This window comes from Falco punctatus (assembly GCF_963210335.1).
Source record: "Falco punctatus genome assembly, chromosome: 10".
NCBI classification, from domain to species: domain Eukaryota; kingdom Metazoa; phylum Chordata; class Aves; order Falconiformes; family Falconidae; genus Falco; species Falco punctatus.
The window spans coordinates 28,397,311-28,421,225 of NC_137590.1; the positions used below are offsets into that span (position 1 = coordinate 28,397,311).

The 23,915-nt window shown below is 35.6% G+C and overlaps 1 protein-coding gene across 5 annotated transcripts in view; it reads right to left on the reverse strand.

Annotated features, from left to right (window-relative positions):
• Positions 1 to 23,915, reverse strand: part of USP47 (ubiquitin specific peptidase 47) — a 56,530-nt gene that overhangs the window by 11,426 nt on the left and 21,189 nt on the right. For 4 of the 5 annotated variants that reach the window (XM_080404628.1, XM_080404627.1, XM_080404625.1 and 1 more), the window contains 15 exons: positions 23,281 to 23,426; positions 22,394 to 22,473; positions 21,389 to 21,538; positions 15,144 to 15,239; positions 14,905 to 15,057; positions 13,336 to 13,503; positions 10,926 to 11,057; positions 10,179 to 10,255; positions 9,817 to 9,872; positions 6,880 to 6,992; positions 5,858 to 5,962; positions 4,700 to 4,907; positions 4,095 to 4,210; positions 3,003 to 3,122; positions 921 to 1,701 (listed from right to left, as the gene is read on the reverse strand). In XM_080404628.1, the coding sequence (XP_080260754.1) occupies positions 921 to 1,701; positions 3,003 to 3,122; positions 4,095 to 4,210; positions 4,700 to 4,907; positions 5,858 to 5,962; positions 6,880 to 6,992; positions 9,817 to 9,872; positions 10,179 to 10,255; positions 10,926 to 11,057; positions 13,336 to 13,503; positions 14,905 to 15,057; positions 15,144 to 15,239; positions 21,389 to 21,538; positions 22,394 to 22,473; positions 23,281 to 23,426 (2,501 nt within the window). The remainder of the gene's footprint in view (positions 1 to 920; positions 1,702 to 3,002; positions 3,123 to 4,094; positions 4,211 to 4,699; positions 4,908 to 5,857; positions 5,963 to 6,879; positions 6,993 to 9,816; positions 9,873 to 10,178; positions 10,256 to 10,925; positions 11,058 to 13,335; positions 13,504 to 14,904; positions 15,058 to 15,143; positions 15,240 to 21,388; positions 21,539 to 22,393; positions 22,474 to 23,280; positions 23,427 to 23,915) is intronic. The other variant, XM_080404626.1, reaches the window with a different exon arrangement.

A 23,915-nucleotide genomic window follows, 5' to 3' on the forward strand; every position in this document is an offset into this window, starting at 1 on the left:
TAGTCCTACAAAAAAAAACAGGAAAAAATTCAAGTAGTTCTAGATTAGCCCCAAAGACAGATCCTCCCAGGCTAAAAGAGTAATTTTATTAAAATTTTAGTAGCTGAAATTAAACTTCTCTGTGGTTTTAAAAATGAAAATGTTTGTTCCAAAAAAACCAAACAACAAAACAACCAAAAACCACCAAAAAAATTTTTGCTCTTTACCCATTACTAGTACAGCAGGATTTCCTGATTGGTAGGAAAATCTTTGCGTTTCAAAATATTTATCTTATATCCTGCTATTCTTTAGTTATTCTTCTGTTGGTTATCAAACAGGTACTGTTCACTGATTAAATGATTTATCTTTATGGCAATTCATATACTACTTAAGACTCTTACACTCAACTGTTCAGGTATTTTCATGTCAGCCATGCGCTTCATTGTACCGATTTGTACTTCAGTCAATGGAAAGCAAGTCTACTGGACTAAATGATCAATATCAAGTGCACGTGGATTTTATTTACAATCAGATGACTAGAGGTCTTCAGGTTAATCTAAATGTTAACAGAATTACTGCTCTGCGAACCATGGTAAATAACGGCGTTCTGAAAGAGGTAAACTAATCACCATCAGCAGACACAACTATTTTCCTTTCACTGGAAGACACCTCAGCCTGCCCTTCAGCAAACGCTTTCAATATAAGGAAATGGATGTATCCCAGAGATAGCTTTTCATTTTCTTAAAAACAAAAAAGCAAGACACTGTTCAAATTATGTAGTCCCTTATTCCCACACCACATCCCATCTCTGGACTTCCATTAGCTCTTATTTGAATACAATCAAATTTTTCAACACTGTCACTAGACTTTTTAACACAACATATGAATTAAATAGAAATAAAAGCTGGATTATTTTAACGCACTTAAAAAAGAACACCTACATTTTTGCCCTTCTCCTGAACCTTCATCTGCAGTGTAGGGTTCCGACTTAAAGTACATATATTGTGCTTCTCCTCTGCTCTTGCCACTTTCATCGTATTCACTATCTGTTCCAGAATCTTCTTCTGCTGTGTCCCAGGTTTCTTTCTTCCCCTGATGTGCTTTTGATCGCCTACTACTTGTGATACTGTGAGAATCAAGTCCATTAGCCAAGGGAATTGGGGCATTGTCCACATTGCATAAAGTATCACTGCTATGACTTGAACTGAGGATATCACTGTCCACCGAACTTGTACTCCTGTCGTTATTTACATCTGAATCTGACCGTTCCTCAGACTGAAGATTTTCTGGATCGGAAATCTGAATTTGGTTTTCAAGTTCTCTGTTTTCTGCTGAAGCTGAAGAGTCTATTTCATTTAAAGGTGACTCAATGTTTTCAAAATCACTGGCTTCTGTGCTTTTGCTGCTGTCTCCATTATCTCCCTCCTGCTGCTGCTGCAGCGACAGGCTTTTAAGTTTTTCAGTGCTTTCTTCCAGAATTGCCTCTACAGATTTCATATTTACTACAGGTCCTTTAACTCTTTCACAGCCGCCTTCATCCAAGTTGCCTGAATCTCCGCTAGACTTCTGATAAACTGCTCTTCTAAACTGAGATCCAGGTGATTGCTCTGGTAGTGAAACATAGAGTCTGATTGTATTTGCATGACGATCCAAAAGTTTCCATAAATGAGAATCTGTATATGCCACATGACGATCTGAAGACTCTGAGCTTTCAATAAATACCTGAATAGAAAAATAACAGGTTTATCATGTAGTGTTATTTTAAATAAAAGTGACAATAGCAAACACAAAGGATTAAGCACACATTAGAAATTATGTCACTAAACCCATCGCTTTTTATAAAAAAATTAAAATACATGTTTAGAAAAGGACAGACTCAGGAGTCTGCAGTTTAATAACAATTTCACTTTTCCTTACTTTACTAATCATGTTAAGATCAAAGTGAACTGGAGCCAGAGTGACGAGCTGCAATAGACAGTTATGTTGAGAAGCAGATTAATGTATCACTTCATGTGCACCCTACACCTCTACGCTAACACTAGTTACGGCAGTAACGCGCCCCACAGCTACAGTTGCCTGTCTATTTTCTAGCATCCTAAATAAGAAATCTTTAAATGTATACATGGGTAAGCAATAGCATAAATTAGACCTCAAGGGAACGAATTTCTTTCCCCCCTTTGTCAAAGGCCACTGTGTTGCAGTGACAACGTGAACGGGCTTGAAGCAACTGAGTAACAGGTCAATACCATTGTTTTGCTCAGCTATAAGCCATCAAAGCCTTCGCTAATCTTCCCTCGTGAAGGATAACGTGTTCTTGAGCTTACATTTCAGAGACAGGCGTGTAAAAGGTGCTTAAAGATGTGGTATTACTACTGTAGTAAAAAGGGCATTTTTTTGTTATGTTCCAGATGTTAAGTACCAAGTTACTCCTTTTCTGAATGCATTACACAAGTACTTACAGAAACATTATTAGAAGTCTTTTTGGAAAACCAATATAAATTTGGCTAGGGGGAATTTACATAGTAAAAGTTACTGAATTTAAGACAAAAACCCACCAAAAACTTGCTCTTAGTTTTGACATTTGTTTTTTTAATAACTTTAATACTGAGAGTAGGCACAGCTGTTCGGAAGGTTTAAAAAACAATTAGGCAGGTTTCACAGTCATACGCCAACCTTTGTTCCCTAAGAAGGGTTGGCTTAAAAGTCTTCATTGCAAGACTATTAACCTCACCACCATTTGAACCACTGAGTATCAACCAGATGTCTGACTCTGAATCTGCTTTACCTTGTTATGTACACTTGGTTTCATACATAGTATGTATGATATATCACATATATAGTATATATCTCTCCCACATATAGTATTCATGCGCACCACAGTATTTTCTAGTTAAAAACCCCCACAGAGTAGACAGTGAAATACATGACAAGTATCCATTACAAATTCTATGCAGACATACATACCTTTCACAAAAAAGTCTACAAATACATGAAACGAACAATTTAAAAACCAGAGCATGTACCTTGTTGCTTCTAAAAAAGCCTTCAGCTTTCAGCGTTTTGCTGGAAACATTCAGAAGACGCAAGTCATTGTAGCAACGTTCTAATACTACCCGCATTGTTTCAGCGGGCAGGTGGGTAGCCTTAAAATAAGACATTGACAGTAAGGTTAATATGCACATTATACGTTATTCAAAATACTGGAACAAGTATTTAATTTTTAAAGATCATTCATAGAGAAAGGAGAACATTTGCTTATTGACTTATAAATCACAAAAGAAACGTGGGGGAAAACCTCAGACCTGCTCAGTCCCTGCTCCTTTCCTCCATCCTTTGATATGTAGCAAATTTTAGTTTTTCCAAAAGGTTAGCAGACTGAAATGGTTTGGCTTTGCACAGAACTGGTACATTGTTAATGACCAGTAATAAAAGGAATTGGTCTTTTTATTTAGGGTATGAAACTACTGAATATAAAAAAAAATATTCTCGAGCATCAAGTTTTGCACACTGTTCACTTAGACTGAATTCAAATTACTGAAATCATATTTCATAACAAATACTACAAAGTTACACCAACCACTGAACTATTTTAGACAGAACTGAGTAAAAATTTTTCTTCCAATTCAATGGAAGCAGTAACATTTGCATGGTTTGAGACCATGTAAAAATCAATCTGTATCTTAATAAGTAGTGGCTACCGGGAAGAAAAGGAGGGCTTGTAGGGAGAACGTGGACAGCTTTGGATGTTAAATTTCAATTACTGAAGCCAATGGGGGAAGTTACATATTGGTTCAGTTATACAGTAGTAGTTTGCTAGTTGTGCCACTGACTGGACCTTCAGTGTGCTGGTTCAACTTTTTGGTAAGCTAGTAAGCAACATGGCCAGAGAGAGGCTAGGCTTGTGCGAAAGCCAGCGCAGAACTCTGGATGGAAGCAAAAAGCAGATCGCTGCTTGCAGCAGCAGCCAGATGAGCTCAGCCTAACCCTACTGGACAGGACACACAGTATGAACTACAAAAGGTGCAGGTACTTGCTTTAGATATTTAAATTATGATACATTTTCACAGTCAGAATGACTGAAACTGTAATACAAATCCTTAACAACCGTAAATTACCTTTGAAATCAGCTGTTTGAATTCTGAAACTGTTTGATTCAAATAAGCTCGTACACTAATTGGCGGAGCAACAGATTCAGTCTTCAGGTCAACTACATGAACCTTTACCATGACCTCTGTGGAAAAGAGGAAAAAGAAAACAAAATCAATTTATATATATATATATATATATATACACACACACACATATATATACACACACACACATATATATATATGAAAAAGAGAATTTAACAGGCAAAAAAAACACATGTACACTTGTCTGATGCATTAAGGGGTTGTACTAAAAACACATACACAGTAATGAATTTGTGCAATTTCAGAATTTCATTTTCAGACTAACTGTAATGCCAAAATGGCAAAAATGTTCCAGTCTGACAAATTTTAGAGTACCTTAGAACTGCTTCAATTAGAAACAAGTTGACAACACAGCACAGTATGTAGTTCTGAATATTGACTTTGTGAAATTTAGTACAAAGTTTTTCTTCTTTCCTACATCATGACAAAGTTCTATGTTTTACAAGTTTTTACAAATTTTATTTTCACGTCTTCACACAATACAGAATTTTAGTCTATCCTTGTCTCTACATAACTACATGTCTTACCGCCAGGTTTATAGCACTGGAATATTTGGTCAGGTCTTCTTGTTTCCAACAGTAAGTCAAACATGTACGTTGATTTGACACCTCCAAGTAATAAACCCATTGGTGTATCCTCTTCTCCTTCATAAGATCGTTCCAAGTAGTCATGAAACTCATCATATTTGACAAGACGGCAGCAATCCAAAGGAACAGCCTCTTCTAACTCCATTAGCTGAATCATGCACACACAAGAAACCCACCCCAAAACATTTAATCATCCATTTGTGAGTTTAGTTTTCCCCTTTGTAAGCTAAAAATATCACTGTACGTGTACATCCAGGAATCCTTTGAATTCACAGATTTCAATTTGGTTTTAGAAAAAACATACACATACATTATGAATATATATACACGCATTTAACATATATACATGTTTTGAAAAACAGAAGAGAAGCCTGCATCAAAACACAGAGAAGAGGGAATGAAGACAGGTCCCAGAAGCATATTCAGAGGAATACACTGCTTATCAGTTACACCAAACGGCACCTTAGAGACCTGAGGAAGCCACACGGGCTAATCATCTTCTGTGCATCTCAAGGAGATGTTAACACATTCCAAAGCTGTAACTGCCTTGCTGGTACTCTGCCAGCCAGACACATATGGCAAGAACTAAAGAGTACAAGTAGGTAAGCAAGAATAGATGTCTTCAGCTACTACCTGTTTGTGGAAGGCAAAGATTGACAGATGCTTCGGTGCTCGCTGATGTTACTGTATTAACTATGCAGGAAGTTTCTTGAAAGACTTCTCTTATTACATATTTAATACAACATTTTTACCACAATACAAATGTAAATCTTCAGAATGCTTTCAACTTACTGAGGTTGAGTCTAACAGAGCTCTCACTGTCTGATTTTAAAATAAGGGTACGTAAAATCATACTGCCTTTTAAAAGGACAGGCTATGTAATTCCAATCAGAAATAATCTGATGGCTATTAACAGAAAACTCAGTCAAATAATTACCATCTAGACCATCTCTTAAAAAAACCCAAAAAAACAAAAAAAACCCAACCACCCCAAACAAACAACACACAAGAAACCCCACAGCATTCAAAATTTAAAAACTGAAGATGCAGAAAAAGTTACATCTAACCATTCAGACTAGACTATGACACACAGCATACCTTGTACGCTATTTCCACAGCTTCCTGCAGTGTCCTGTCCTTATGAACCTCTAATTTGTTCTCCATCATTATTTGTTTTGTAGGATGCATGCAGAACAATTTAATCTATGAAATACAAAAGGAAGAAAAGTGATCATGAAGGTATTTGCAAATTCCTTTCATATTAGAGTACGTTTAAATGTACAACCCTATATTCAAACCATCATATAAAAATACATCTTTAGTTCTACTTCAGCTATAGGACAGTTTCCTTTCAGCTGGTTACACAACCGTAGACTGAAAACATCAAAGGCTCAACAGATAGCATTAATGTGTATCTGTATCATCTTTCTGCCAGCTAGGATACAACGCCTATAACCATATTTTATATGTATAGCCATTATAATGCATAAATTCTAGGCACCGTGCAAACTGTCCAAACCAAAATGCACACAGGAGCAATGAATGTGAAATTCCTTTTTCCATATACAGTTACGTATTTCGCAACCACAGAGAACCTTCTAATAAAACAATCACTGGATTCATAGGTAGACAGCTGACTGTCATGCTTGTAAATCACAGATACCCTATTTTATTTGTTACTATTGAATCTATGATTGGAAAAAAGATTTCACTATTTCTGCCAAATAATTATTTTGAATCAGTTTAAGAAACATCATTTCACAATGCAAAGCATCACTATATGACAAGATTTAACAGCACGAAGCACCTAACATACAGCGTTACATATACTTTGGAAAGCATTTAGCTGAAATCAAGTCATGTCAGATTAATTAGTTTTGTTTTGGTTTTAATATCAATTGAAATTCACACAGAAGACATGAACTCAACAAAAATCTCTGCTAACAGATGCCTCCGCTGTGTACAGGCTTCCAATAGGTGTATACTTACTTTAGAAGAATTATTAATATAAATAAACTTACCACAAAAGAGTCCCTGTATCGTAGTAAAAAATTACTATTTACTGTAGAAACTTTTCATACTAGAAATGTATCATTACATAAATCAACACAAACTCTAACCTTGCAAGTGTTGCGCTCAATTTCACGTTGCCTCTTTTCTTGTTCTTCTAATTCTCTCTCTTTCTGTACCAGTTGTTTAATATGCTCTGGATACTCATGTGCCTCAAGAAACTCTGCCGGAAAAAACAAAGCAATAATTTTTCGAAATACATTTTTCCACAGTGGGCAACATCTTCAGGATTATGGGTATATTTAGCAGTTCTCTTTCCTGCCTTCTTCCTTGTTTCTTCTTTACCCGTATTTCCCCCTATACCATGACATGTTCTATTTATCATGATTTACACAAAATCAGAAAGTCAGCCTTTTATTCCCCCTAATTACACAGCAGCGTCGCAAGAAAATGCTATTAGCACAAGATTAAGATTCCAGTATCAGTAAGGGAAGCTTTGCTGCTGTAAAGAGATACACTAACTGATAACAGCACTTGAGCCTGGTTTTAAAAGAAAGGCAAATTCTGTTCTAAAAAGTGAACCAGCTAATAAAAGTCACAAGATACCATCTATATAAAGATAAAAACAAATATTGCACTTAATACAGATTAGTGTACTTCACGAGATTTTGTTTCATAAAGAGAAACAAAAACAGAACATGCAATACTTCATCAAGTTGGTTTTTTTAAATAAAATTAACTATTGCAAATACAGTAGTCTTCCAATCCTGGTGCCACTTCTATCGCAAGGAATTAGACAAATAATTTTTAAGATTTAAAAATAAGTTAGCATGTACAAGAAATTTGAAATAGCAGATTCAGTTTCTTTACTTGTTTGTTGAGGAATTAATAATCATAGCAATTACAGGAAAATCTATTTCCCAAGACAGCTCTTGACCCACAGACTTGAAGGCTGCTGCTAATTGTAAACTTCCTACAGTCTACAATCAGTTCTTGTTCAGAATGAGTAATATCGTTTCAATGATTCAAATATGGAAACAATGTTAATTTTTGTTGCTCTTAAGACTTCCTACTTTATCAATTTGTTAATAAAAGGCTTTACCAGTATCATCCTTGTGTTGAATCCACTTCCAAACTATATAAAGCATCTACTGCAGATACTGTTACTTTACAAATGTATTTATTATAACTGCACTGTCCCCTGTATCATGAATTCTCAGAAATGAAGCCAGCAAAATTGATTGTGATACTCAGTTTTTCCCCTCCCTATTTCCTCGAAGAAAATACCATTGTTCAACTTCAAAGTGAAAACAGTAGAAAAGAAACAAGTAGAGAAGTAGAAAATAGTAACATGTCTAAAAGTACTCCATGTATTAGGAAACAGACTGCAGCTAAAAATAAACAGTTTGTGTTTATTAGGATGTTGGAAATGAGATGAAAAATTTGCTCCAAGTATCATAAAACACTTTTTAGAATATACTGATATAGAAGTAGTTGCAAGTCTAATTTTACTAATTTCAGGATTTCATAAAAAATAAGATTTAGTATAAGCTTAGGGGACTTCTTATTTTGTATTAAAAAAAATATTAAAGCTTGTTTTACTCATCTTTGCACTGTTAATTTCTTTCCTTGTTATTACTAATAGTCATCATCAGGTTCTTACAGTGGAATTCAAAATTTTACCCCCCAAGAAAAAGGAGTTAAAGTATTCAACTCCCTCTTAAAATATTCACAGCAGCAGGGTAAGATGAACAAAGTGTTATTTTCAAAGATATTTTATTCCCCTCTCTACTGGGCACATTAGAAACTAGTGTGTTAGAAACTCTCTCAAGTATACCATCTTTTTCTACGCTTGCATGCTCTTCAAAAAGAACAAGTATGCCCCAAAAGGAGCTACATATTGTGAAGTGCCAAAGGTTTCAGTTATGAGATTCTACTCTAAGTAATACGTAACTTCAGTTTAACAATTGAGAATGAAATAAATCCAGCTATCAGAATATTCACCCTACAAAGGATGATTTTGAGAGCTTGAATCTATTCTTCAAGGCACCCAGCCTCTTGAGCATTCAATGGCGGGGGGGGGGGGGGGGGGGGGGGGGGGGGGGGCGGGGGAAGGAATGCAGAGATATTAGAGGGTTTTCACCTGCCTTTGAAAGTTTATGAGGCTTCTCATCTGCTCAAGCTATTAGGACAAATTATTCGCTGACTGGAATTTTTTTGTGCACTTCAGGGCATTATAAGTTCTGGCAACTGAAGTATATACACCCCAAAAACAGTGTAGACTGTTTTTATCAGCTTAACTTCAACCAGGCTCCCAACTGACAAATTTCCCTTTATAAGGGGAGATTACTAAATTTTTCCTTTAAGAAAAAATAAATACAGATTTGATAACGCACGCAAATTAATCTTTGGCTCAACTCAACCATTATAATATTAACAAAATACTTTTTTGAATCCAAACAGAATCTTCATTTTCTATGGCACTGTATCTTAAAGATCGATCAACCTGTCCACTATTACATGGAGCTGGCATCCTCTAAGCCCTAGTGAACTAAATCAGAGATGAGGGAAATAAAAGGTCACAAAAGCCCAGATCTGTTTCTGACTATGTAACTTTCAGTATATTGTCTACCTCCCAGCTGAAACACGAACAATGAGTGCTGGTTACAAACTGTAAAACTTTGTCATTATGCAGTTCTTACATAATTATTTTTAAGAAAATAGGTTTTTTACTTTACTATCAATCATGACACTATATAGCATATAGTTTATTGTGTCATCCACTATATCTATTTTTATTTCCATATCCAAAATACTAAAATACTAGAAAATTCATTTTGTGATGACCTCCTACTGATCCATAAAGGTTTACTATAAAAAAAGTAACAAACAGCTGTAAAAGAAGGCTTCCTTTATTAAAGTCACTTTAGCTTACTCTAAAAACACCAATACCATCATCCTCACAAAAATTGATACTTATCACATGCAAACCATCTCCTTATTCTACAACAGAATCTTGTCAGTTAAGAACTGCAAAATATACTTACTTGCATTTCTTGTTGGATCCTTTAGTCTATATATCAGCATGTATGCATTTGTGGAGCTGGTGGAGAAAGAATAGTTATCTCAATTTATCAGAGAGCAGGACAACATTGATTTCAAAAGTTTTGTTGTTTTTTTTTTTTTAAGTAAGAAGCTATGCCATATATATCTTAACAATACACTAACCAAAAAGTATTTAAAAAAATAAATATCACATTATTTTAATTATCTGAAACAGCAGTCAGGATAGTTCTTACAAATATTTGAAGTGTTTAGTATTAATTTTGAGCATATGCGTCTTAGCCACTCATTTGATTACACTAGACCACCACCAGAAAAAAAAAAAAAGTATTACAGTACTACTAACCTAGCAAAAGCACTGGAATAATAGCCTCTGCTTCCAGAAGATCCACCATATGTTTTCTTAATATCTTCCTGAGTTATCTAACAGAAATACAATTAAATGATTATTTGAGAAACTTGCACTAAGCAAGAGGCATTTATTCTCATTAGGAAAAATGACATTACATAATCAACACACAATTTTAGTAATTCTGATTTTTAAAAATATTTCTGCTTATTTTCTGACTGAAAAAAAAACCCAACCTGTTTCAAAGCGATATGCCTTTTCATTTTACTATGAATGTAAACATTTTTTTAAAGCAGGCACTTCTTAGAAAAACAATGTTCAGGTTCTTGATTGCAATGATGTTTATGGATACATGTAACACCTGACATGAATTAGCAGTACAGGTTTAACAGCACTGTCTGAGTCTTCACACACATAGAAGGCAAAAGTCTAAATCCAGCTCAGTCTGTACACACATAAATGGTTCTTTATGAACCACTCCCCCTTCACCTTCAAGAAGAAACACTCCTCCCCTTCAGTGCACAAAACCCTATGAATAAATAAATCCCTAGAAATCAGTTAAGCTAATGAGTGAAACATATGTATATGGCAGGACATTAGGATGAGAAGATGAAAAAGTAAATGCTTGAAATATCTGCACCTAAATCCAGCTTCGTTCTATGTTAAGTGAAAAATCACATGCAAAATAAAAATTTATTGGTTCATCTATTAATACACAAGATAACTAAAAGTATTATTTTTTACCTTGCTAACATGCTGATCATTAAAGCTGTACCAGTGGTCATCACTAAAAGATTTTATACAGGCGTAATAATGGCCACCAGCAGCACTTCCAGAATGAACCATAACGGAAAAGAGCTCATACAGTAAAGAACTCTGAGGACAGAAGAAAAAAGGTGTGATATATATTAAGGTAACCAAATGATCATTTTAAAAAGTTTTAAAACAACTACGCAAACTCAAATATATAGTTTTATGTTACAAACCAGACCTGTGTAACAGAAATGCATTACTGCAATAGCCACTGAACAACATCAGAGGTCTGATATGCTAAACGTCACACAAGAGCCTGTAATAATGGAAGTAAAGAGGGATTTTCCCTTTTGCTGGTAGGAATAGAGAGAAAAGACTAAACGACTTAGGAAAAAAAATCATGGAAACATTTTTGAACTGAATTAATACATTTCTGTTGCTGCTTTTCTGTACAAGCTCTGAATTAGTGAATTCTTAGCTAGACAGACATTAAACATATCTCCACACAAGAAAAATGAATGGTCAGCTTGCCAAATAAACCTGAAGTTTGTGGCAGCAGGCATCACCCTTGTTTGCATTCTTGAAGATTGCTTTTTGCCCCCGTAACATATATCACAAACCAGCAACACACCATTCAATGCTCATCAGTACTCTACACAAATTTCTCTCACACCACTCAAGTTTGCTGTCATAAACCTTTCTTTTCACAGATAAAAGGATAGAAAAGAAGGGTACTAACGGTGTTATCTTCAGTGTCATGTGTACTTTAAAACTGAACAATACCGGCTCACAGAAGTGTTGCAGGAATTGAATTTTTTTCGACTATACAGAGGAAATGCTCTGCAAATTCTTTGCATATACTGCATCCATAATTAAGATATCCAAACCAAAAAGCTAGTAACAGGGCTTGGACAGCTAGTTTGCCTTGAGAATAAGCAGTATGAATTAATTCGCAAAAGCTACTGTCAATATTAAGACATGACTTTGCATTGCAGATACATTACATACAGATACAATACTCCATACCTGTTCCAGTCAATTTAATGTCTTTCTTTTTTCCAGCTCAGATTGACAGTATTCAGGACATCTACCAAAAACCCCTCTCAAATGGTTTAAGGTAAATGTAAACATTGACAGATGTGCAGATTAAAATGCAAGTCAGTCTTTAAATATTTATGAAAGTAACAGTTACAGCCAAACAGCTTCCCAGCATGTCTGTATAAAAGTTATTGGCCAAGTTTCAGATGAGTTCACTGAATTATGACACATGAAATACACATTGTAGACGTTACCACAAAACTCGAGTTTTTTGATGAATTTTGTATGGCCAAGATAACTCCACCAGGTTTCTCTAAGATCTCTACTAATCTTTATGTCCCACAGAAGGATGACTGCTATCCTAGACTGACTGGCTGCTCAATTCATTTATATTAAACTCAAGATGACTGAATGAATATTTATCATTTAGACCCATGGCCTCATCTATATGACTGTTTTTATGAGGACCAGAAATGGATAGCTGAGACTGATCAAAACTTTCCAATATCCTCCTTAAGCTACAAGACATGTCTCGTCTGCAGCCAAAGCTGGCAGGCCTTTTGACAGTTGGCCTCAAATTAAAAACACTGCTCACAAAACAAAACAGTCTTTTAGTGTCTGTTGCCAAAACAAGTTATGTGGGAATTCTTCGTCTGAGACTGCGAAGATCATTATTCTCAGGTGACCCCCAAATTAGTTACACGCTTTCCTCAGCAGTAGTGTCAATTTTTGGAATTTGAATAAAAACATACACTTCAACGCCCTCACCCTACCCCCAATATCAGAATTTTTGTCATTTACATTTGTGGGGGGTTGATCCTGGCCAGCACTAAATATCCACCCAGTCACTCACTCCTCCCCTCAAGTAGGATGGTGGAGAGAATCAAAACAGCAAAAGTGAGAAAACTTGTGGTTGGAGATAATGACAGTTTAGTAAGTGAAGGAAACAGGAAAAAAGATACAACGAGGCAAAGGCATTACTCACCACCTCCCACCAGCAGACCAATGCCCAGCCAGTCTCTGCGAAACAGGTATTTTGGAAAGCCCCCAGGTTTTACTGCTGAGCATGGCATGACATGGCAGCGCAGGGATATGGCATGGAATACCCCTGTGGTCAACACGTGAGCCATCCCAGCTATGTCCCCCTTCCAGCCTCCTGCCCACCCCTAGCCCTACTCATTACAGGATCAGAATGAGAAATGGATTGCTTTGGTTGTGTGCCACACTCCAGCAACAGGCTAACACACTGGTGTGCTATCAATACTGTTTCAGTCGCAAATCCAAAACAGAGCACCATACAGGCTGCTATGAAGAAACTCCATCCCAGTCAGACCCAGTACAACATTTTTTTAAAAAAACATACCTTTTCACTGCCAGCTTTAGAAATTCTTTCTGCTGCACTGTTGCTTTCAAGGCAGATTCCTTCATCAACTCCATCATCATTAGAAAAATCATTGCTCATCTGATCACTGTGACAACTGCCTTCATTTTCAGCTCCACTGTCAGTGCAACTATCGGTCTGAGGAGACTTCTTAAAAAATAAGACACACATAGTAACATTATATAACACTTAAACAGAACAAGAAGTAACAGTATGTTTGTGAAATGAAAAAAATTCCAATCTGTAAAACAATGAAACTCCACAAAAACCTAGAGACCTCTGCAATTCAGCATCAAGACCGGACTCATTTCTGTTAGTAACTGTCTTCAGTCCACCACCTAGATCAGTGCTGTCTGGACTTGTGTGCAACTGAATGGTAATTACCTGGTTTCATACCTGACAAAATTGTATCTGTTACTAATCTATTCCATTTACTAGTTATTTCAATTAAATACCTGTCTAATACCAGATAACAAATGCTATTGTAACACAGCCCTGTTAATCTGAGCTGATTTGACTGGAAATAGTTTCATCCACAAAGATATTTTTTTTCCCCATTTCGACTCACTGGACAGAGTCAAAGTATTACCGTAGTACTGATTAGCGTTCCATTAGCTTAAAAACATGATGTCAACAATACCGTGAATGCAGTTCATTTAGCACAAGTCACTATATCCACCTCTTAGCAGATCCTTTTTCCTCTGGATAATTCTTTTGATTTTCTGACAATTTTGTCTCAAGTTCTACTCTCACAGATGAATTTTCATTCTCATTCAGCCCCCCTAGTAACACTTTGGGAGACATCAAATTGCTTAAATGGGATACTTCATAAAACAAAGGTCTGTATGGAGTCAGAAAAGCCTCTCCATATGCCTATCAACACAGTATTTCTCTTATACCACCACAAGCTAGTTAAGTGACATAACATTTTCAGTAATGGAATTAGAGGAATAAATTTAGTCTTTAATACAGGAAGCACATTAAATACTTTTTTGGTGAATGTAATAGCACAACATGAATTTCTGCCAAACCCAGAGGAGTTAAAAGTCAGAAGATTATGGAAGTGAAAACCAAAATTTTAAAAATCTTATTTCTACAGCATACACAACACTGAGTCAGAGAGGAGGACTCAATCATCAATGTTTTCTGGACTAACTTCAACATTCAGAGTTTCAAGACTTTACATCACCTCTTGTGACCAAAACAGATTCAGACACAAGTTTAAGAAATATGTATACTAGATTTTCAGTACAGGTAGAAGCCCCAAGACCGACCCTTTCAAATCACTCATGAAGATATGAGAAATCAGAAACAGCTTCTTTATGGAAGTGTGGAAACTCTACAGTTACAAGAAAGCATGCTTCCTTCTCAGTGTAATGAAAATCCACATAGACAGATTTAAAAACTCCAAATTAAAACATTGCCATGACTAAAAAGCATTTTATGTAGATGAATAATGTTGTTAAAATGGGTTATTTGATCAACAATTAGATTTACTTAAGAAGAAACTTCAAGAAAGTTAAGACTTTTCTCTGAAACCAAACACTTTACCTCATCCTCGACATCAATGAAGACACTCATGTCTAACTCCTCAGGAAAAGTCATACGATCATTGAGTTTAATTCTGTGCATAGTGGTATAATCAAAGTCAAATCTCTTCAGCTGTAACGTCAGCAGATATGGAAAATGCAAGAACCGCAGACCCTAAATGAAGCAAAGACAAGATTATGCTACTAAGGACTGGTATTTGAAAAAAAATTATTTTCATAAATTATTTGGAAAGTTTTTACCTTCCTTGCATCACATTTCTTCTTACATCGTTCACAAAAATACTGATTGGGGCCATCAAGAATCTCAGGCTGAATGAAAGCATGCAGTGCTTCTTCCTAATAACAAAAAGATGTTACCTGATTTTTAAAGAATGTTTACTATGTAGGTATAAATCAGAACAATGTATTTACAACAAGATTGCAAGCACATACAAATCACTTCAATTAAATCTACAACCACCATCTGATTGATAAAAGTTTGATACAGACAGTCAGGAAAATAAAAGAAACCAACCTTTCTATCCAGTTCAGGGTTAAACAGTCAAACCACAATCACTGCTAACTCTATTTCATTCAGTATTCGATGAATCCAAATTGTCTTTGCTTTAATAAGCATCCCATATAAAATGACATTTACTCCTGTTAATCTTGCACACCACATTTAGTCACCTGCTGTGAAAATTAGCTTAGGTTTTGTACCCTGATTTGGTCATGTTCTCCCACAATTTTGAGACAGTGGTTCTGCATTTTCAAGAGGAGTTTTTCCAAACAGATACCATCCAATAATTACTGGGGGTGGGGGCAGGAAAAAGCATTACTGAGAGTCCTGCCTGAAGACAGCATTAATCCCATTCTATGGAAGCACTTTAGCAAACTATATTTGAAGATAATACTTTTAAAGTGAAAGGTGGGGAGAGGATAGAGGGAGAGTATTTGACTTCACTCCCAAGGAGTGAGAGTCAGATGTGGCATCTCCTATAAAGACAGAACTAGCATCCTAGCATAAACCTATGAGGCAACTGACTGATAACTGGAATTTTGTCCTCTGACAGCTGCATGAAAGTTCTGTCACTAATGCTTCAATCCAGGATTTTAATGATTTCTACTTTGCTCCTCTCTACAGCAAACAATATTCAAAATACAACCAAACTGATCATAAGTCCTCCCCCTAACATAATTTGCAACAATACTGCACGCAAGTTGTATATACCTGAGAACAAACTTGTTCAAACAAAATTCACTAGAGAATACTGAGATAGGTTCAGCGAAGAATGTTACCAGGATTTTAAAAGTTAAAACCTTCAAGCCAGTCAGCTTCCAAGCCGATAGGCTCTGAGTTTCTGAACTCCAAGGGCAACCCAGAAGTTCTCTATTCACTTAAGGAGGTGAAAACAAATACAACTTGCACATGCAGACATTTAGTTTAAAGCAAAAATGATCAACAGAAACAATGTTTTTACAGTCATCATCTTTTACAATGGACTGTAGCTGCTCCCTGAAGTCTGAATAAGTAAGAAGGGGCTTAACTTGGCAGTGTAAATTCACCAACTGTAACACGGCTGGCACAGAACTTAAGATTACTACCTAAATCCAAATCAGTTGTTTGGTAAGTCACACTTTGGGAGGAAATCAAAGATAGGACAAATTCTTTGAAAAGCCTCCAGTTCTTCCTTTCTCCCTTCTTTTTTTCTGAGAACTCAGGGAAGCAGGGAACCAATGTTTTACAAAAGCTCTGTTGCTGTTCTAGGAGAAAAGTATTTTGAAAATCAGTGACAACTACTGACAAATGAAAAATATACCAAACTCAATAGAACATCTGTACATTGAAGGCAGTTGTCTCACTTCACCATTTTTGGATCCAGCCAGAAGTGTCTCTGAACAGCCCTGAAATCACAGCTCTTACACAGAGAGACTCTAGTCACATGAAAACATTTGAGAGTCTGAACTGAACTGCTGTCTACATATTTACTTCTGAAAGGCTACAGAGGCCGAGTTGCCTTTTACTCAAGGGCAAAAAAATAGATCATGTTTAGTAAGATTATGTACTGAAATGTGAGGAATCTCATTCTAAAACATAAGACAGCTACTAAGCAAATTATAACACTGCTTTAAAAGGGGAAGAAAAGGATTACTACAATTTTACTATTCTGTACACTAGTTAAGGATTAACATTCAAAACTATTTAAGTGAAAGCAAAAAAATTAATAACCAACACAGAAAACATGAAGCGTAGAAAACATCACAAGATGAGCACAGAACTCTTATCAAATCAAATACCAGTTAAGACAATAAAAATGTATTTTGATTGTAAGAAAAAGGTTGCAATCGATGCATCAGCATGCATATGAATGAATGGGAATATACAAATGATGGGACATAAATGATTACATAATGCTTACATAGATTCATGTGATGTGCAATTTAACAAGGAAACATACCATAAGTTTTTACGTATGGAAAAAAGCGATGAACCTTCAGACTCCCAAAAACTGAATGAAGTATTATTACATTAGTCTTGTGGTTTCACTGCTTACCACACATAGTGAGCTGTGCTTTGAAAAACCTGATTAAAATTCTTGAGAACTCCATTATTTTTGAGCTGTACAAATATCTGTATGTTTTTCAGTCCTCATATAAGGGAACGTTGGTGTTCCTCACGTTTACTCATTTGTGTTTCCTCCACTTTTCTCCTATATAATCTTTATACCAAAGTTAATTCTGCTGATTAGGATGTTTCTTAATACAATTCCTGTTCTAATGCAGTTCACCATTTTCTACTCTGACAGTTTACTCAGCAAAACCAGTGACAAAGCTTCTACACTGCACAACCTGTCACATGACATTCCCCCATTTTTGTGCAACTCTACTTTTAGAGTAAACGTTACCTTTGAAGTTATCTTCAAAGAGGTAACTATTACGTAGCCTTAGAGCTACTAAGCATTTCCAACATTCCCAACACACACACACACAAACTTCAAAACATACCATAAATGATCAAGCAATAGATCAGTATGACAAAGGCTATCTCACAGAATCAAAAGAACAATACAGACTGAAAGAGACTTCTGGAAATCTCCTGATCCTAACTCCCTGCTCAAAGGAGGCCCAACTTAAAGCACGCTGCTCAGGGCCTTGTCCAGCCAAGTTCTGAGTATATCCAGCTTTTACTATTCTGATTACAACATTTATAACAATTAGCATACTAAAACACTGTAACAGTTCAAACTAATTATTGTCTGGCTAAAGATAGATACTTTGGACATGCTCCTCTCCACAAAAACGCACTATGAGATAGTAGTTTGACAGGTATCTTACTGCAAGCATTTGTAAATGTGTAAACCTGTGAACAGGAGCTGTAGAATCTTTACGAAAAGTTACACAGTAAATATCGATTAGGCAAAACTATTCTTCAAAAAAACAAGAAACTAACTGCCATCTCAGATTTTCATAACTCATCTAGTTTTCCCACGTTCAAAGAATATGCTCAACTAAAACCAGAAGACCTTGTTACCAACCTAGTTTAAGAACATAAAGTATCACTCCATCCACATTCTAACTGCCTTCACCAGTTTCAGTTTGGCAATGACACCTCAAAGTAAGTTCACACAGACATCCAAATTAATTTCTACCCAGAAAAAGTCTACTTGTATGCATACTTAAAACCTCAAAAGAAAAGCTAACACACAAAACATGGTGAAAACCACCACCACTTAGCAAAACAGAACTGTACTTGCTATTTTTATATTATTGTATATTATTACGATCTTCTGGTGTTCTAAAGCAAATTTCCACCATTTCCTAAAGCATAATTTCAGCATGCCGGCTAGCTCCCCATTGCATCAACTCCTCTCAGCTGTTCTTTACTCTGCAAATTTTATGTTTTGCAGTAAAAAATATTTTTAGATTCTGCCTAATGCCATTAAGTTCAGGCATCGACACAAAAGATACTAGTACCTACAAAAAATCAGTATGTCATTTGCTGCTCCTGTTTACCTCCTTGAAACAAGCTATGTATTTTTATGTCTATATTTCTACTAACCTCCAAAAAAGGCTGATTGAGGGTTTTTTTAAACCGTGCCCTTGAACAGTGCAGATAGTTTCTGAAAAAGTACTTATGCTATCTTGACATAAATACTGAGGAGACCTCAGTGCCTCAAGCTGCCCTAATGAGTTTGTAGCCATGTGGTCTTACTACATGAACTTGGGAGATGGAGCAGGGAATTAGAAAAAATTTCAAAATGCAAATCTCAAAAATATACTGAAGTATTTCAGAATTAGTTCATATTAGAAAATAAAGAAAGCATAACATTATCCTTCCCCGTTCTACAGTGTTCCCAATGTATTTAGAATTAATACAGGTATTTATAAATAAATGCAACATTTCAAGTATCTACATTTTTTGGTAGTACACAATGTCGAACAGTGGGATAATACAATTTATGTGGCATTCTACAGATTAACCTTACTTAAAGCTCATACATCCATTCTCTCTTATTAGAAAGTAATGGAAAATCACTTACCTCTAACTAGAGTTCTTTGAAGGTAGTATCCTCCTTAGATCCCCTATCTTGGGTTGTGTCGCCTGCTGCAAGTTCCCTCAGGAGCTGACTAGCAAGGTCTAAAACGTTTTACATTCCCTTCTATAAGCCCTATTAGCGCATGTGTGAAGTTTTTGATCTCTCACTTATACCCTTTTACCTACACCTACTAAATCATCGTCTATGGATCAATGGAGGATACTACCTTCAGAGAATTCCATTTAGAAACAGGCGATTTTTCCCTTCTCCAAAAGCAAGTATCCTCCATATCTCCCCACTGCTGAAGACTACAAAACTAAAAATTACATCTGCTATAAATAATACGCAGGGAGGAGAATCAACTGAATATAATCAGAATATGAATTAAAAAAAAAAATCTCAAAAATTGAAGCATCAAAACAAACTGCAACCATGTAACTGCATAACAAAAATCTTAGAACTCTTTTCCTCACTGTAGTACACCCAGTAAATGCTGATTTACAGGAGAAATGTCAAACACTACCAAAAGTAATCAGATATTTAAGCTCTTACTTGTTCAAGCTTTCTGTGTTTTTACAAATATGAAAAGCTGTAGGGTTTGGGGTTTTTTTTTTTAGCATTCCGCTATAGACTTCTCTAAGAAAAAAAAAAAAAATTCTATTTCAGACACATGTACAATGCATTGTTAAATGCGGAATACAACTATATGAACTGAGTAGTTTTCATTACTTCAACAGATCAGAAAAATCTCATTATCGAATAAAAATTACAACAAAAATTTTTGGTTTAGGGACTGTTTCTAGAAATGAGTTTTAAAAGGTGAAAAGGGAAGCCATCTACATAAAACATTAATCTGTATAATACAGCTTAAATTAGCTGGATAGTTCTAAAAATTTTTAATGCAAGCTTAAAAAGAATTAAAAGGACTTAACTAACTTGAATCCCTTTTGTGAGATAAACGTCCCTCATTTTTACTACTTCTCAAGGTTGGCATTTGAAGTATGAAGCACTTTGAACCTACACTGCAGTTTAACCTAATTCTAACAAATCTTTTCTTAACAGAATTACTGTTAAGAATTACGGACTGTTCATGCTTTAAAAATATTGCCAGCATACTAAATACAAAAGGAAAAATACTTTATATATATAATAAATAATCCTTGTAAGCCAATTACACAACAAGTGTTTGTTTAGAACAACCTTTACTGAAAGACTTGTTTGATTTATTCTTATCCTTTCTCACAACTTCACCCATAGGTACAGGTATTTTAGGCCACAAGAGTGGAATTTCACAGTCTGTAATCACTTCCTTTCAGGGGGGTGGAAAAAAATAAAACAAACTTCCACAGATTTACTGAACAATATATATGCTTGCCAACATCAGTAATGCTGGAGCAAAAGTGACCAAGAACACTGATGTATGATAGGATTTTTTAATTATCATCATTAAATCGCTTGTTAAAAGCATATGGTATTTGAGAAGTGAACTTTAAAAAGCACAGCAACAACATGGTAATTAAAACTAAGAAATTTAAGTCAACATTCTGTTCTTTCACTAAGACTTTCAACAATGCTATGAAAATTTAGCAGATGTGCCAATAAAGAGAACAACCCAAATAAAACTTTGTGATCTCATAAAAGTATCTCAAGTAAATGCTGAAGATTTTATCAGGAAGAAAATAATTGATTACTGCAGCCCTAAGGCAATAAAGTTGCATTTCCCCTCCCCTTATACATGCACCAGTAGGACTCATTGAAGGGCAAAAGAAAAAAAACCCAAAACCAAAAAATAAACCAAAAAGCCAAAAAAAATCTTCTAGAACTTGCTAGCTGGTTCACTGCACAAAGACGAACACCCCAAGATGGAGTATCTAGGATGATACTTACCATGTAACAAATTATACCACTGTCGCATTATGTATTCTATGTGTGTATGGATGCACTATTAGTCAGCATAATAGTACACACCACGCTAGCAAATGCCTGGTTGGAGCCATACGGCCTGATGACCAAAGGAATATCCAGGTAAGTGTCGATTCTCCAGCCTTCATAGCCACATTCTAGACATCTTACATAGTCCTTCAGCTTGCCTTGATACAGTTGATTTATGAGATCAGCCTGAAACAAACATATTAAACAGAGCTTTAAACAAATGAAATAGAACATATTTCCCTTCTTTTGTTTAACAACTAAATGCCTTTTTTTAAATTAAGTCTTAATTGCACAGCTACACATTTACAATACCATTCCGCAGCAGGACATACATTTCTTTGTTTCTTGATTTCCCTTGCCTCATCAGTGCGCAAAACATGTTATCAAATGATCGTCTCAAGCCATATTAGATGTGACCATCAAGTACGCTGCAAACCTTAAGAGTGACTACAAGACTACCAAACAGGAAGTACATTTTTTTTTTAACATCAAGCCTGATTTTGCAGATGTTATCAGACACTGCAGAGTCCCTCCCTATGTCTCCAGAGGCAGGTGCAGAAAGATAAAGTATTTGCCAGTCTACAAATCTGAAAACTGGCCTATAAGTTGGCCGCTTATCAGAATGTAGCATGTGATATGAATATATTCCATTCTGCTACACTGGAAGAGTGGGCTTGAGCTTCAAGAGCCCACAATGTAGCCCAGTAAACACTAACAGCGAGGAAGCTATCACAGGAATTAAACAAGCACTTTCCAAGCTTCAAATAAAGACTAGGTATCCAGAGTTCAAAATATTCCACTTTTAACTTTTAACTTTTTAATGGGGAGGAAGACAGAAGCAACACACTCTTTAAAGTTATACATTATAGTAGCTTAACTGTTGCATCAAACAAGAAAACTGGCCACTACTGCAGACTTTCAACAACCTAGTATTTAAAATTCAGTTGACATTTTTCACAATCATCCTCAAAACCCCCCCAACAAAATGCCGTAAGAATACCACACTGCTGAATGAACGGAAGAAAGTCTTTATAAGCTTACCTGTTCTGTTTGCTTCCATTTCTGCTCCAAAGCATCAAACATGACTCTACAAAGCTCCTGTACATCATGTTGCTGCCAAGCTGTTAGAAATTGAAACTACTCTTAATTAAAACAAGAGATGTTATTAGCCCCAATACTAACTGTAGCCTGTAAATACTTTCTAAAAAGCTACTCCTTTACGTCTGTACCTATTACTTACTACACTCTTCACTACTGGGCCAGTGTTCAATTCCAGAAGCAGCTGCCTCTCAAGTTAAATTAGGAAAGTAAGCCATGAGCTCGCTCGCGATGTTCACGCATAAACAAGAATTGCATACATTAGCAAGAATATGTAAAAAATACATAAATGCTAATATGTGCTGTTATAAAACTGGTTTTGACTTATTTCCCAATTTGTTTATTCTCTACACTCCCATTTTCAACTCCATATAGTCATGTGATTACTCCATGGAAAAATCAGCAGGTTATGGGGCAAACTTACACTATACAAGTGTCAAAGACAACTACAGTGTTTGAATTTATGGAATTATCCATACCATTTTGTATGTATATGGAACGTGCATTAGACCTCTGTGATTCTAAACAGATGCAAGTTTCTCATAAAAAGCTAATTCTTTACAAACAATTAACAACCGTAATGGCAGCTTAACTACAAAAATATAAAGCTTTTTACTTTAACAGCCTAAAACTCAGATATAACTAACTTAAAAATTAAATAGATACCACAACAAAATACCCATTTAGGATATTTTGTTTCCACTGAAACAATGTGGATTCTAATAATTATTTTTAATTACTCTGGGGTTTTCTTCCCCATCATCAGCAGTTCAGGCCCCTAACAGGCAGCTACTGAAGCAAATCACACAAGCTTAATAGCTGCATATTACCCTCACTACTATCCCATCCAAAACTCCGTGTAACATCTGTTGTTTCAATTGCTCTTTTTTTGCTGGTCTGCAGCAAAACAAACAGTCTTTGAAGCTGGTAGGGAATACTCGTCACAGGATCCTCTTCAGATTCTTCAAATTCCCATCTATTCACAACACAAGATATTTGACAATTAAAAATGCTCTGACAACATTACTGAAAAAGGCATTTAAATTAGCATTTATTACATTTCAAGAGGTCTGACAGATTAGGGAAGTTAAGTGATGCTCTGTTTCTTGGGTAAAGTCAAATGAAATTGCTTTCCATTTCTGCAGTAAATAACAAAACTATTCTTTAAATGTAAAAATCTAAACCAAATTAATTAAATAATTTCAAAGCCATTCAGTGCACAAACACAGACATGAACTAAACTGAGTATCAAACTTGAATATAAGTTTGATGTTTTCAACATGGGGCAAATTCTTTAAAAAGGTTGTCCATACCACAAGCAATAACATCTATTAGTATTTTACTAAAAAAACCCACCACAAAACAAAACAGAAACCCAACAACCACCAAAAACAACAACAAAAATACATCTGCTTAAAAGTTTCTAAGTCTATCCAGGTTGCCTTCAAGTATGCTTTCCGCTATC